This window comes from Equus caballus, chromosome 22, assembly GCF_041296265.1.
Source record: "Equus caballus isolate H_3958 breed thoroughbred chromosome 22, TB-T2T, whole genome shotgun sequence".
Taxonomy (NCBI): Eukaryota; Metazoa; Chordata; class Mammalia; order Perissodactyla; family Equidae; genus Equus; species Equus caballus.
In genome coordinates this window covers 50,984,008-50,998,756 of record NC_091705.1, presented here as the reverse complement: position 1 = coordinate 50,998,756, position 14,749 = coordinate 50,984,008, and the positions used below count along the sequence as shown (strand labels likewise).

The following is a 14,749-nucleotide window of genomic DNA, read 5'->3' as shown; positions in this document are numbered from 1 at the left end:
AGCCGAAAACAGCCTTCCTTCCTTCAGGTCTCTCCCCTCCCCCGACATCTAACGCTACTCCCAGTAAACAGGGGCCTCTGAACAGAGAACAACAACATCAAACTGTGAGCTGTTTCTTCATAACTGCTGGGAATGCCAAGCGCATCAGGTCATCTCAGGCTTACTTTAAGGCATCTTTTCCTAAGCACTTCAGTTCTTTTCAATAGCATTTCTAATCCAGTCAGTTTGATAATCCAGCCCCCTTCCCCCACAAATATCACTTTATCCTTGGCTCCTCCAATGTTTCAGCTCCTGCGGAGGGAATTACAAATCACGAATTCCAGACAGATAAGTAATCTGGACTCTCTTCAAAAAGTAGTCTCAATCCAAGACAAGTTCAAAATGCATTTATCTTAAAAAAAGAAAAAAACCTACACATTTAAAAATTTGAGGGTAGCAATTAACAGACTAAAGTCAAATGATCAGAGTCTCAAAACTTCACCAAATTCCAAAGTATATGAACTTCTAAAGAAACCAAAAATTTCACCGCATATCCACAAAAATCAACTGTTACTGCTAGTACTGTCTAAAGTGGCTGTAACAACCACAAAGAAACAATGTTGTGACGTGCATGCTAACTGGTGTGCAACTTGTAAACCATTCTCACCAGAAGTCTCCAAAATTCAGAATCTCACTCTAACTTGACAACAATGTCAAGATACTTACACCAGGACTTTGTGGACATTCCTGATATTTAGCAAATCCTGTCAGTTCCGACATCAGAATGTACAGACACCCCGCGCCCGTGCCCGGCCACCACCCACTCAGCAGAAGGCAGCCCTCCCTGCTTCCTCTTCCGAGCGATCTCCAAGCACGTCCTCTCTGCACACCCCGATCACTCCTCCACAACCCTCCACCTCACTCAGAGTAACACAGGCCTTTACCCAACATCACATTTTACACAAAGCAGGAATTAAATCAATCCCCAGTCATCTGACACTGTTGTTTGAATATTAAAAATGGCAGATACCCATGTAGTCTCACAGCTTACTTATCTGGGAAAATAGGCTAATGGGCTTCAAATAAGATACCTTATGAAATCCCTCCCATCCCTGGAATTTATTTAAGAATAGATAACTTACAGGTATTAATTCCTTTAGTATTAAAACAACAACCAAAAACTGCTTGGAAGAACCCCCAGAGGACTTAAAAGTTAATTATTCTCAGTTTAGACACAGAGTGACAGGCAAGCTGAGTGACTGTATTAATCAAGAAATCACGGTGAGGTCCAGATTTACACAACTCTCTAGGTGCTCTGCTGTCTAGAAGAAGGGCGTGCTGAACAGATGGTGGAGGTGCAGGTGGGAAGGCGAACAAGAGAGGTCCCTCCAGAGAGCTCTGGGCCCTCCCTTCCCCAGCCCACCAGTAATTATGCGTGACACCACCAGGAAGCTGCTGGGAAGGCCAAGGACAGTCAGACACAGTCCCTACAAAGGAAACATGCCAGCAGACTCTTCTCCCAGACTCTCCAGATTTACCGAGAATGAGCCCCACCATGGAGCTGAGGTAGCCAGTGCCACTGCCCAGGTTCAGGAACGAGAGCCCAGGCTGCAGGTCCAGGGCTTCCATCACCTCTGAGTAGATGCACGGGGCCGAGAGGTGGATGTTGCCATGCTTCCACGCCAAGTCTTTATAAGCATTTTCTTTGAATTCTTCAAGATAATAATCTGCACGATCGACAGCTCGGAAAGCCTGCTCTACCAGCTCAGTCCGGATGTACTGTGCTTCTTTCAGATTGTCTATCAGCTCGTCGTTGTCTTCACCAGCACTCACGGCCCCCCCCATCTTCAAGATCACACGCAAGCAAGACTGCAATTAAACATTTTTAAAAAGAGCTATTTACATGAAAGGTAAGAGGAGAACAATAAAAGTTCTAAACCCATACCAATTTCAAATTCTGAATTCTGGAAATAATACAGATGGAATACATTTTGTCAACACCCACCCACCCCAACCCACCCGCAAAGATGCCAGATCCAGAAGGAAAAAAACCCTAGTTAAATCTGAAATTCAATTATATCCATGCAGAAGTAAATTTGTAATTTATAATATTGACTGAATTCACATGAACTTGAGATACCTAAAACATATCTGACAACTTAAGAACACCATTAAAGTATGAACTCAATACTTTGCTAAAAGTCATCTATTTAGAAAGTGAAGTATTTAGGATTAAAATTATCTTGAATATACATCGGTTTTAACAGCAACATATCCACATATGGCAAAATCATTTAATGTAAACATGAAAAAAGAGTAGATATGTCTAAAACATCATTCCAGTATCAACTTCTCTTTGAATATTTCAAGTGTTGCAGATCTTTTTTTGTAAATAAAACTTTAAAAGCAAAAAAAAATTGAAATTCAGGTAAACAAAAAATACTAAAAGATTATTCATTGTTTATTTGAAATTCAAATATAACTGGTGTCCTATATTTTATCTGTCAACTCCACACCCCTACATACACATAAACATCAAGTCAAGCAACCCATTCAATCTCTCGATTTGAATATTCTAATATACAAATTTCAAGGAAGAACATCAGCAAAATTCTCTTCCCCAATAGAACGTCTGTGACAAATACCTTATCGTAACAAATACAACATCTGTTTCAAGCTGAAGTTTAGAAGCAGGAGGAGCTGCCGCTAGAACTCCCACACGCCCTTTTGAAGTGTATGCCAACCACCTTTCCTGCTCTTAAGATTAAAAGCCCATTTCTTACCTTCTTCCTAACTGCCTTCAAGAAGAAAGAGTAACAGCACGTGTTCCCCACAAGCCAACACCAAGAGAAAATGCTTTTCCGTTTGTAGAGGCCTCACTCTTCCTAAAACTGCAAAAATCTTTTCCAATTTTATACTTACCCCATGTAACTTTTTCCAAATAATGGTTTCACTTCACATAAAATGGTAACGTTTTACAAAACATCTGATATAAATTGTTAGGAAAAAAAGAAAACACAAAGTCTCACAAAGACTGACACATTTTTTCAATCTTGACAACTCCCATAATAACCTCTTGTAACTTTATTATCACAAAGTTTATACTTGCGTTTCCCCCCACGATCTTCTGGATTTCTAACAGCAGAAGGAGAATCATAAAGAAACACTGGGGGGAGAGATTCCATACACACACCCATGTACACAACTGGCAATTGTGGTGGGAGAGGTTTTCCCAGGAAGGAAAATCACAACCAAATGGATGAATCTTCAGCTTCTTGCGAGTACACAAAACATGTGAAAGGTGGGGCTTAATACAAACACTCTTTCATTTTATCGTTGGACAGTTAATCTTCATAATCAAGAGTTTAGAGCTAAAGAGGCTTTTCTTTTTTTTGAGGAAGATTAGCACTGAGCTAACTACTGCCAGTCCTCCTCTTTTTTTTTTTTTTTTTTTTTTTGCTGAGGAAGCCTGGCCCTGAGCTACCATCCGTGCCTATCTTCCTCTACTTTATATGTGGGACGCCTGCTACAGCATGTGTGCCAAGCAGTGCCATGTCCGCACCCAGGATCCGAACCAACGAACCCCAGGCCGCTGAGAAGCGGAACGTGCAAACAACCGCTACACCACTGGGCCGGCCCCCCGAAGAGGCTTTTCAAATCATTATGATGGTCCAATTATTAGATTTTCATTCCCATTTTAAGTTGTTTCAGAGCCCTTGTTAGATTATAGTCCATGGCCAGTTAATTTAGCCACATGGGATAAAGAGCTAATGAGGTCGAGTTTAATCTTAGATAAGCCAGTTAGTTCTGAGGCTGAAGTCTACACCCTGGTCTACGACAGTCATCTGAAAATCTGGGTCAATGGTTAGAAGAGGACCTGTGTTTGGCTGCTTCAGGGTCTATTTAGGAAAAAGCCTAAAACCACATCCATCCTCCATGGTGAGTCTGAAAGCCACCTCTTCACCCAGATGCATGTACACAGTGTTCTATCATTCCATCTCAGTACCATCATTCTATCTTTAGAAGGCAAACACAAACTATATATTGGGTATGTTTCATTTTCTGCTAAGTACCTATCACTTATTTTCCACTTTGAAAATTTATTCCATACACAAAGGCTAGCTTTTTAGTAAAACTAGCTACAACCTTTGTGCAGGCACCACCTGCCAGTCATGGCCTCATTTTGGCTTCACAACATTATGAGGTAAATTGGGACTGGGCAGTTATTTTGCTCATGATCGTACACCAATGTGTGAGGAGAAGGCTGGAATTAGACCCAGGAATATCTGGCCAAACGCCTGTGTTCTTTTCCTAACACCAAATGCAGCTTTTAAAAATTCTCAGGGGAGCAACATTCTTTACCACATAACATATTGACAATCTTTGTCAAAATGACAGACTAAATAACTATGGGGTAACCCTATCTGTTGCCACTGGTAGGATGCATGTGACTATCTGCAGGGTCTGACACTTATTATTAACTTTGCCTGGTCATCTAACACACCCTCACCAATGGAGACAATCACTGCTTAGTACTGACCACCCATGTGATCAGTTGTAATGCCACCAAAAACACTAATAATAGGTTCAAAGATACCCTTGCCAAACCAGATCTAGATCTACAATCCAGTCAAATCCTTTTTTGGGGGGGGGGGGGAGGGTAGGTGGTGAGGAGGATTGGCCCTGAGCTAAGATCTGTTGCCAATCATCCTCTTTTTCCTTGAGGAAGATTATCCCTGAGCTAACATCTGTGCCAAGCTTCCTCTCTTTTGTATGTGAGACACCACCACAGCACAGCCTGACGAGGGGTGTGTAGGTCCACACCTGGGATCTGAACTCACGGACCGCAGGACACCGAAGTGGAGCACAAGAACTTAACCACTGACACCGAAGTGGAGCGCAGGAACTTAACCACTGACACCGAAGTGGAGCGCAGGAACTTAACCACTGACACCGAAGTGGAGTGCAGGAACTTAACCACTGACATCGAAGTGGAGCACAGGAACTTAACCACTATGCCACCAGCTGGCCCCTCAAATCCAATTTTTCAAAGTAATGGCAAATCATTTTTTGGATGTTGCACTTGATCATACTTTGCAAACCTCAATACACCTCGCTATGTGCAGTAGCTGGTCACAGGCCAACAGGACAACCTCCTTCCAAAACTGCCTGCAGGGTGCAGTGAGGAAGACTGCCTCATGATGACAACTGAGTAGGCTGTGACTGTGGCTGGGTCAACACAGCACGAAGCTGTGACAACGTGGTCACCATTTCAGTCTACACTGGGTTTGTCAGATTGCACGTAGAGGGCCACGTTCCAACCTGGATGTCACTTCTCATGTACAAAGTAATTCATGTGGATGATGAGCTGGGGAGGACTCAAAACCACACCTTCCACAGAATAATGGGAGACCCTGAGACTTATCTTGAAAACCAGAACACTTACAGGAATGCAAAGGGAGTTTTTCAAAATACTTGAAAGGCTGCCATGTATACACTATTCACTGGCCTGATAAAGCCGGACCAGTGGAACACATGTTGGATGCAGATAATTTATATTAAACTCACAGAAAGCTTTCTAACAACTAGAGTTGCAAATACAGACACGTTCTCAGAACCTGGAGCCCCCCAACCCCAGGGATGTCCCAGGCCAGGGATAAGCAGGGGCTAGTCCAAGGGACCTAGGCACCGGCCTCAGGCGCTGAAAGCCGCCGCCTCTGAGGCCCCCTCTCCCTAAGCGTCCCCCCAAAAGCAGAGCTGCAAGCTCTGAGCTGTTTAAAGGAGAATGCCTTCACTAATTCTTGAACGAGTCTACTCACTCCTTTGTCAAAAAGAACAAAGAAAACACACACAGGCACCGCAGCAAAGGGGAAAGGCAGAGATTTAAATGACTTTTTCGAGGCGCAAACATCAACTGCAGGGCCGCATCCTGCGCAAAAGCAAACAAGACACAGACGCCACGCCAGTGCGGCCCCACCGCTTGAGACCCAAGCCCAGCGCTCCGCGCCAGCTCGGGAGGGCCAACTCCTCCTGCACAGCCTGCCGCCCCTGCAAAGGCCCAGGGCAGACGCTGTGAGACCTCGGAACGCGACTCGCTCGGGACCAACTGCAAGTGTTCCCGCTTGGAAAGCCAGGGCTGCAGGTCCCAGGCAGGCAGCGCCCAGGGGGTCGCCCGGCCGGGCGGGCGCGCGGGGAAGACTGGCCTCCCGGGGAGGGAGGACGAGAGGGGGACGAGAGGGGGATGCGGGGAGGGAGTGGGGGGAGGGGAGCGGTGAGGGGGGCTCCAGGCGCCAGCGCCGGGCGGGGGTGGCGAGCGGCGCGGGGCACGGGGCGGAAGCGGCGGCTCTACCTCGGGCCGCCCGGCCGCGGCCTGCAGCTCCTCGGCCCCTTGCCGTCCGCGGCCCCCTCGCCGCTCCAACCTCGCCGCCGTAAACACCCGCCGCCCCCACTGCGCCTGCGCACGCCTTGGCCCGACTGCGCGTGCGCCCCGGCCCGGCCCTTAAAGCGGCAACGGTGCCGCGGATGGGCCCCGCCGGCGCTCCCTGCTCGTGTCGTCCGGGCCTGATCGCTGGCTGCGCTCTGCGGCAATGCGGAGGTCGAGGGCCTGCCGCGGTGAGGATGGTTAGGTCGGCGCCCCTCCGCGAGCCAGGACCCAGCCGTGAGCACGGCAGGCGGGGCCCCTTCTGTGGAAGGCACGTTCCTGAAGGGCCGACGGGTGAGGAGGGTGCGAATGCTCGGGCGATGGACGGTGACGGGCGGCGGTGGCTGGGGGAGCGGAAGGGACGTCCGAGCCGAGATCGGCAGGACACGAAGGAGGCCGGCGTGCCAAGGGAGGGTCGGGTGGCTGCAGGCCAGGGACAGCAGAGTGGCCGGAGCCCCCGCCGGGCCCCGCCTCCCGCGCCTGCACCTGGACAGACCCCTCTCCATGGGAAACGCGGCTCCGAGAGGCCTCGTCTACTCTGTCTCCCGCGAAGTTTCCTGTTGTCCCCCTGATCTGCATAGGGATCTCCATAACGGACAACTGAAGACATCTCAAGAGACATAAAGACTGGAAAGCTCTTGGTTCATAGGACATTGAGTAGTTAGCCGCAGACCGGTCGTTGCTCAGACCCCACTTAAATCAAAGACTTGAAACTGTTTCCCAGTAACTGTGCCCTGGAAGACAGCTCAAGAATATTTGTAAGAATACGAAATGTAACACTCAATACGGTAAAATTCACAATGTTGGGCCTCCCATCTAAAATTGTCAGGCATACAGAGAAGGAGGAAAATATAATTCATAAAGAGGAGAAAAGTCAATCAGTTGAAACTGAGGAACCAGCCCCCCTACACCCGAGGAGGTCCTCTTTCAGGAAACCCTGGGCAACCAAGATGACTGAGGGCCTGAGTGACCGTGCCTCCAGTCTCCCATGTGGTAATTCCTGCCCTTATGATTCAAGTTTGCCAATAATGAGTGACCCCATGAAACCCCAGACACCCCATCCTCAGACCTCAGTTCTCTCCCCACACACCCCTCCCCCAGTGACCTCACTGTGTGGCCCTTGGACTTGCCAGTAGTAAATCTTGTTCCTCAGAGTTCCCTCATGGTTTTAGCTGAAGTGCATCCTACGATCATAATAAGAACCACAAGGGACAGCCCAGCCGCAATATTGGCCCCGGTAGTGGGGTGGGAGGGAATGTCTGTGGGGCTCACTACCAGTAATACAGGCCCAGAAAAGCACCTCAGGCATTCCCAGCCTAGAGCATCACCATCGATAGAGTAAATTACAAATCCAAACAAAGAGTAAATTAAATCCAAAGTGAGCAGAAGAAAAGAAGTAATTAAAAAGTAGAGCAGAAAGCAATGAAACTGAAAACAAGAAATCAGTCGGGGAAATTAATGAAACCAACAGCTAGTTTCCTGAAAAGGATGATAAAATTGATAAACCTCTAGCCCTAGTACCAAAACAGACAAAGACATTACAAGAAAGAGAAAGTATAAACCAGTATCACTCATGAACATAGATGCAAAAATCCTCAACAAAATATTAGCAAGTTGAATCCAACAATATATAAAAAGAATTACATACCACGATCAAGTGGGATTTACTCCAGGCACGCAAGGCTGGTTGAACATTCAAAAATCAATCAATGTAATCCATCACATCTACAGGCTAAAGAAATAAAATCATATGATCTTATCAACAGATAAAAAAAGAAAGCATTTGACAAAACCCAGCTCCTATTCATTATGAAAACTCTCAGCAAACTAGGAATAGAGGGGAACTTTTTCAACTTGATAAGGAACATCTACAAAAAGCCCACAGCTAACATCATACTTAATGTTGAGAAACTATATACTTTCCCATAAGATCAGGAGTAAAGCAAGGATGTTTTCTCTCACCACTTCTTTTCAACATTGTACTAGAAGATCTAGCTAATCCAATAAGACATGAAAAGGGGTGGAGGGGTATACAGAATGAAAGGAAGAAATAAAACTGTCTTTGTTCACAGCTAACAAGATTGTCTATGTAGAATATACCCAAAAATCTATTAAAAAAATAAATAAAACTCTGGAACTAATAAGCAATTTTATCAAGAAGTCAAAGAAGATCTAATTAAATTGACAGATATTGCCAACTTTGTCTGTAGATTCAATGCAATTCCAATCAAAATCCTAGCAAGTTATTTTGTGGGTATCAACAAACGGATTCTAAAGTTTATATGAAAAGGCAAAAGACCCAGAAAAGCCAACACAATACTGAAGCAGAAGAACAAGGTTGGAGGACTGACACTACCTGGTTTCAAGACACTATAAAGTTACAGAAATCAAGACAGTGTGGTATTGGTGAAAGACAGAGCAATGGAACAAAATAGAGAGCCCAGAAATAGACCCAGACAAATATAGGCAACTGATCTTATGCAAAGGAGTAAATGAATTCAATGGAGAAAGGATAGTCTTTTCAACAAATGGTACTAGAACAACTGGACACCCACATGCACAAAAATGAATCTAGACATGAACCTCTCCATTTTCACATAAAAGTTCTAGAAGGTAACACAGAAGAAAATCTAGGTGACGTTTGACTTGGCAATGAAGTTTTACATACAACATCTAACACATGATTCATTAAAGAAAAAATCAGTAAGGTGGATTTCATTAAACCTAAATTTTTCTGTCTTTAAAAGACACTGTCAAGAGAATGAAAAGACCAGCCACAGACTGAGAGAAAATATTCTCAAAACACTTATCTGATAAAAGACTTGTATTCAAAATATACAAAGAACACTTAAAACTCAACAATAAAAAAAACAAACAACCCAATTAAAAAATGAGCCAATGTCCTGAACAGGTGCCTCAGCAAGAAGACATACAGATAGCTCATAAGCACACAAAAGGATGCTCAGCATCCTCTGTCGTCAGGGAAATGGCGAATAAAACAGCAATGAGAGACCATTAGAATGGCCAAAATCCAGAACAGTGACACCAAATGCTGGTGAGAATGTTGAGCAACAGCAGCTCTCCTTCGTTGCTGGTGGGAATGCAAAATGGTGCAGCCACTCTGGAAGACTGTTTGGTGGTTTCTTACAAAACTAAACAGATTCTTACCATACGATCTGGCAATTGCACAACTTGGTATTTACCCAAATGAGGTGAAAACTATGTCCACACAAAACCCTGCACACGAAAGTTTATAGCAGCTTTATTCATAATTGCCAAAAATCAGAAGCAGTCACACTGTCCTTTAATAGAAGAATAGGTACACAAACTGTGGTACATTCACAGAATGGACTATAAATCAGATAAAAAGAATTGAGCTATCAAACCTTGAAAAGACATAAAGGAACCTTATATGCTTATTGGTAAATGAAAGAAACCAGTCTGAAAAGGCTACATACTGTATGATTCTAACAATATGACATTTCGGGAAAGGCAAAATTGTAGAAACGGTAAAAAGATCAGTGGTTGCCAGGGATGGGAGTAGGGGAAAGAGAGGGATAAGTAAGTGGGGCACGGAAGCCTTTTAGGGCAGTGAAGCTGTGATGGTGGATGTGTGTCATATGCATTGTCAAAACCTACAGAATGTACAACATCAAGAGGGAACCCTAATGCAAACTATGGACTTTAATTAATAACATATCAACATTGCTACATCAGTTGTAACAATGTACCACACTAATACAAGATGTTAATAACGGGAAGCTTGTGCTGGGGAGGTAGAGGGAACTCTGCACTATCTCCTCGATTTTTCTATAAACCTAAAACTGCTCTCAAAATAAAGTCTACTAATTTTTTAAAAATTGAAATAGTTGTTTCAGACATACAAAAGCAGAAAGAAGCAACATATCCACACGAGGAAGGTTTCATGCAGAAAGTAAATGATACCAAACAGAAATATGCAAAATTGAAGATCTATACAAAATTGAAGAGCTCTGGAAATGATAACTACATGGGTGAATACATAAGATTGTTTCCTTAGGATGCCTCAGTCCCAGCTGAGGACACCTCTTCTTTCTCTATTTCCTGCAGTTTTGTCTGACTGTTTTTACTATTGGCAAGTATGCTTTTGTAATTACAATAATTAAAATATGTTTTATCCTCTAGGAGTTTTACACAAAGCATCCTGTTTTTAAGGAGGAGCTCATTTCTAAACACCAGACCTTGGTCAGGGAGCTGAGTCAGGGCTACCGATCAAGGGACTCACATGGCTAGAGGAAGCAGAGTTAGCAAAACAAGCCCTGATGGGTGATATGCCAGGGGCTCTTCCCTCTGTGTCAGGCGGAAGGCGCCACCTGAAGCCCTCCTGACTCCGCTTTGCAGAGGAAGTGGGAGAGTGAGTGGACGGGAGTCCCCAGGCAGCTGCTCCCCATCCTCAGCCCTCTTCCCTGCCAGCCCTTTCTGACATCTCATCCAGTGGAAGGGCGAAGGTCTCACATCCACTCTTGGTGCCCTGTGCCTCCAAGTGAGATTTTTGCCCACAGATGCATCGAACACCACGTGGGGGGTTGGGACAAGGCGGGGACAGCATCCCAAATGAATGGTGTTACAACTGGACCTTCTCTCCTGCCTCTGGCCAGTCTGTGAAACAAGCCAGGAGGGGTCACACCCCAGTGGCTGGGCCGGCAATGACGAGATGCAAGATTTACCACAAGGCGTCGCTGCTGCACAGCTGTCATGTTAGGAGGATCCAAACTAGGTCCTCCAAAAAGAGAAAGAAAAATATAGGTCTTCCTCATTTTAAGCCATTTGTAAATGGAGAATGGAATTAAACGCAGTTTTCAGACATGCATCAAGGCGTCTATGCCATCCATGCTATACAGGTGACTGCAGTTTGATGTTGATCTGAAAATATTGGTGAATTCAAACATATTTATCTACGTAAAATGATTGGGAAGGGATTCTTAAAAATAATTTCTCGGGGCCGGCTCCGTGGCCGAGTGGTTAAGTTCGCGCGCTCCGCTGCGGCGGCCCAGGATTGGGATCCTGGGCACAGACATGGCACCGCTCGTCAGGCCACTTTGAGGAGGCGTCCCACATCCCACAACTAGAAGGACCTGCAACTAAGATATACAACTATGTATGGGGGGGGGCGGGGGGAGGCGGGGGGTTGGGAAATAAAGCAGAAAAAAAAAAAAAAGGCTGGCAACAGTTGTTAGCCCAGGTGCCAATCCTTAAAAAAAAAAAGGAAGATTGGCAACAGTTGTTAGCCTAGGTGCCAATCTTTAAAAAAAAAAAAAAAATTCTCATCTTAAAACAAACCACCTTCATAAAAAGTTAGCAAGGCATGGGCACAGAGAAGAGGTCTGCAGCGGTCACTTTCATATGTCCCCTTGGTAGGCCATGGGGCCCAGATGTTTGGTCAGACACCGGTTTAGATGTTGCTGTGAGGGTATTTCGTAGATATGATTAACATTTAAATCAGAAAACTTTGAGTAAAGCAAATTACCCTCCATAATGTGGATGGGCCTCATCCAAGCAATTGAAGCCCTAAGGACAAAGATCGAGATTCCCCGGGAAGAAGGAATTCTCCTCTAAGTGGCCTTTGGATGTGAGACTGCGATATCAGTCCTTCTGGGCCTCCAGCCTGCCAGCCTGTCCTGCAGGTTTCAGACTCAGCCCCTACAATCACATGAGCCAATTCCTTAAAAAATCAAAATCATCGTCTCTCTCTCCATATATATATGTATATATCGCCTATTGGTTCTGTTTCTCTGGAGAACCCTAATAGAGGGTCCTTACAAAGAAGTGGTGTCAGACTAGGGTCCAAGGGTGTGTCCACAGGATGTCTAGGGTGGAAGTGCCCTGAGGAGCTGACATCCACATTTTCGAGGATCTGGGTCCCAGGGTTCAAAGGTCTCCATCCCCTTCGCCAGCCCCTCAGCTGCTCCTCACTATCTCTTGTGACTTGTGAGAGGAAAAGCTTGAAGGAAGAGCATGAGTAGGTAGCAGCCTAGGAGAAGTGGGGCCAGTCCAGGAAGAGAAAATTCCAGAACTTCTGACTGCAGCTCTCAGTGGACCAGACCAGTTGCTAGTGGAGATGGCAGCAGCAGATGTAGTCACTCCACAGCCACCAGGTGGATGGCAGCTGGACTTGTGGGTGCAGACAGGAGGGACCTGGGTGGCATCTCTAAGCCCAGGGCTTAGCAGGCAGCAGTGGTCAGACATCAGGTGGCTGGCAGCCCACCAGGGGCAGATCTTGGAGCCAGGAGTGTTGGCTGATGCAAAAGGGGAGGGGCAGGGAAGGGGAGGAGGGGTCGTGGCTGTCCTCAGTGTGTCAGGGGTGGTGCATGGCCTGGGCCCACAGTGAGACCCTGCAGCCTGGCTTTATGTGGCCAGCAGGGCATCAGGCACAGGAAGAGGCACCCAGTTGCCAGGTCTCTGGAGAGGCCAGCTCCAAGTTGGCTCCCCTGGGGTGGCCCAGTGCTGGGATGTGGTATAGAGGCCCCTGACCTGTCCCAGCACCCACCCAGACATCTCCAGGGACCCCAGGCCAGGCCTGGGCTCGCCCCACTCTCCTTCTCTCCCCTCGTTAGCAGCAGGCTCTGTGGACCATTTGTAAAGAAGGAAAATGAGGCACAGAGGCTAGAAGTGATCTGCTCAAGGTTCCCAGGTATAAGATGGGCCCAGACTCAAACCCAGAGAGCTGCCACCTGTGCTACTGTGTTAGAAACCAGAGCCGCCACGAGGGGGATCTCCCAGCACCCCTCACTCATGCCTGCGTGCTGTCCCTCAGACACACTTGCTGAGCCCTCCCCCAACCCTGCAGATCCCCCCATTTCCTACAGAGCATGCGTCTTATGCTTGGCTGACTCTCCCCACAGGGTCTCCAAGGCTCTGTACTTGGCTAGCGAGGGGGGACCCTCTGACAGGAATGGTCCCTCTGGGCCTGACCATAGGTGCTGGGCATCTCCCTGAGGCCACACCAATTCTGACCCTCAGCCTTGGCCAAAGCAGTGCAGGGGCTCCATGCAACATTCTATTTAAAGGATCTAAGTGCTTGAACAACGCTTGAAGGTCACCAGTTCTGGCATAGGGCTCCAGCACACTTGGAGCAGCGTCCACCCTTCCTCCCGCACCCTGGCACCCAGGGCACAGCAAGACTATTGAAAGCTGCCCCCAGGGCACTTCCAGCATGATTGGGGAGTGTGGATGGCATGTAGGGCAGAGTTCTGGGGGCAGGGGGTGGGCCTTGAGGCCTGGAGGAAACCACCACCATCATGACCGCCTCCCACTGAGGCCTCCAAGGCAGCTCCCCAGGGATCCTGAGCTGGTGGGGACTGGAGCGTCCAGATGTTTCAGAATCACCTGGTCCCCACCACAGTGAATGCACGTGTCTCGGTGTTTCTTCATGTGCCCGTGTTCTCATATGCCCCCTGCATTACAACTCAGAGAGTCAGCTTGCCAAGGGCCTCGTGGATGCAAACCGGGGTCCTTGGCCCATGGCCACTCTGAGTCTTTCATTCACAGGACACTTAGGGCCTGTGAGATAGGAAGTTTGTCCACTGTACTCAAGAATGTGAGGAGGGCTATGAACCAGGAAAAAAGCCCACCTCTGCACATGCACACGTAATCTCACAAACAATTTCAGAGGGTTCCAGACTCCAAAAAGGCCCCCACAGGCTCAGCACTGCAAGAAGGAAGTGTACCTGGGGTCTGTCTCGTGGTGATCCCAGACCTGCTTCCAGGTCCTCCATCAGACGGGAATTCAGTGGGAATCATGCAGAACAGCTTCCGAACGCGGAACAGCCCCCTCACGTGAAACAGCCCCCCCCCACCAGGGTCAGCTTGTGGGCTGGGGCCAGGCAGCAGTTGCATCCTCTGGGAACAGCACAAGTGTGGAGGGGCCCTGCAGGGAGAGTACAAGTGTGGTGGTGGATCCGGAATGATCAGCAGTGTCCTGGAGGACATGGTCCCTTTGCAAGGACACTTACTCCCTTCTGCTTCCGACTGAGAATGTGTGCCTCAGAAGAAACTGTCTTCAGGAGTCTGGAAAAGGGATCTTGGAAAAGCCTGGCCATCCTGTGGGAACCCCTGGCCGGCTCTGGCGACAGTGAATCCTCACCAGGCACCCACTGGAGAGATGCCTGTGGGGGCCGGGCTGGCTCTCAGGGCCTTCCTGCTCACAAGGCCACTCTCCGACGGGTGGTCTGGCCTGCCCAGCACCCACCCCCACCCTCAGCTCACAATGAAGGTGAAGCCTGCCCAGAAAGATCCAGAAGGAGAACAATATGTGGCTTGTGGCTGGTCCGCCCTCTTCCTGTCGGAGGGTGTGGGCAGCACAGACCTGGA

The 14,749-nt window shown here is 47.4% G+C and overlaps 1 protein-coding gene across 7 annotated transcripts in view; it reads right to left on the bottom strand.

Moving 5' to 3' along the window:
• The window catches only part of PCMTD2 (protein-L-isoaspartate (D-aspartate) O-methyltransferase domain containing 2), a 31,838-nt gene extending 25,102 nt beyond the window's left edge, over window positions 1–6,736 (bottom strand). For 2 of the 7 annotated variants that reach the window (XM_001495654.6, XM_070247554.1), the window contains exons 1-2: window positions 2,763–6,407; window positions 1,518–1,848 (exon numbers count right to left, since the gene is read on the bottom strand). In XM_001495654.6, the coding sequence (XP_001495704.2) occupies window positions 1,518–1,824 (307 nt within the window). In that variant the 5' untranslated portion in view covers window positions 1,825–1,848; window positions 2,763–6,407. Of the gene's footprint in view, window positions 1–1,517 lie in introns of all 7 variants that reach the window. The other 5 variants (XM_023626999.2, XM_070247555.1, XM_070247553.1 and 2 more) reach the window with 5 other exon arrangements.
• Window positions 6,737–14,749: the final 8,013 nt, after the last annotated feature.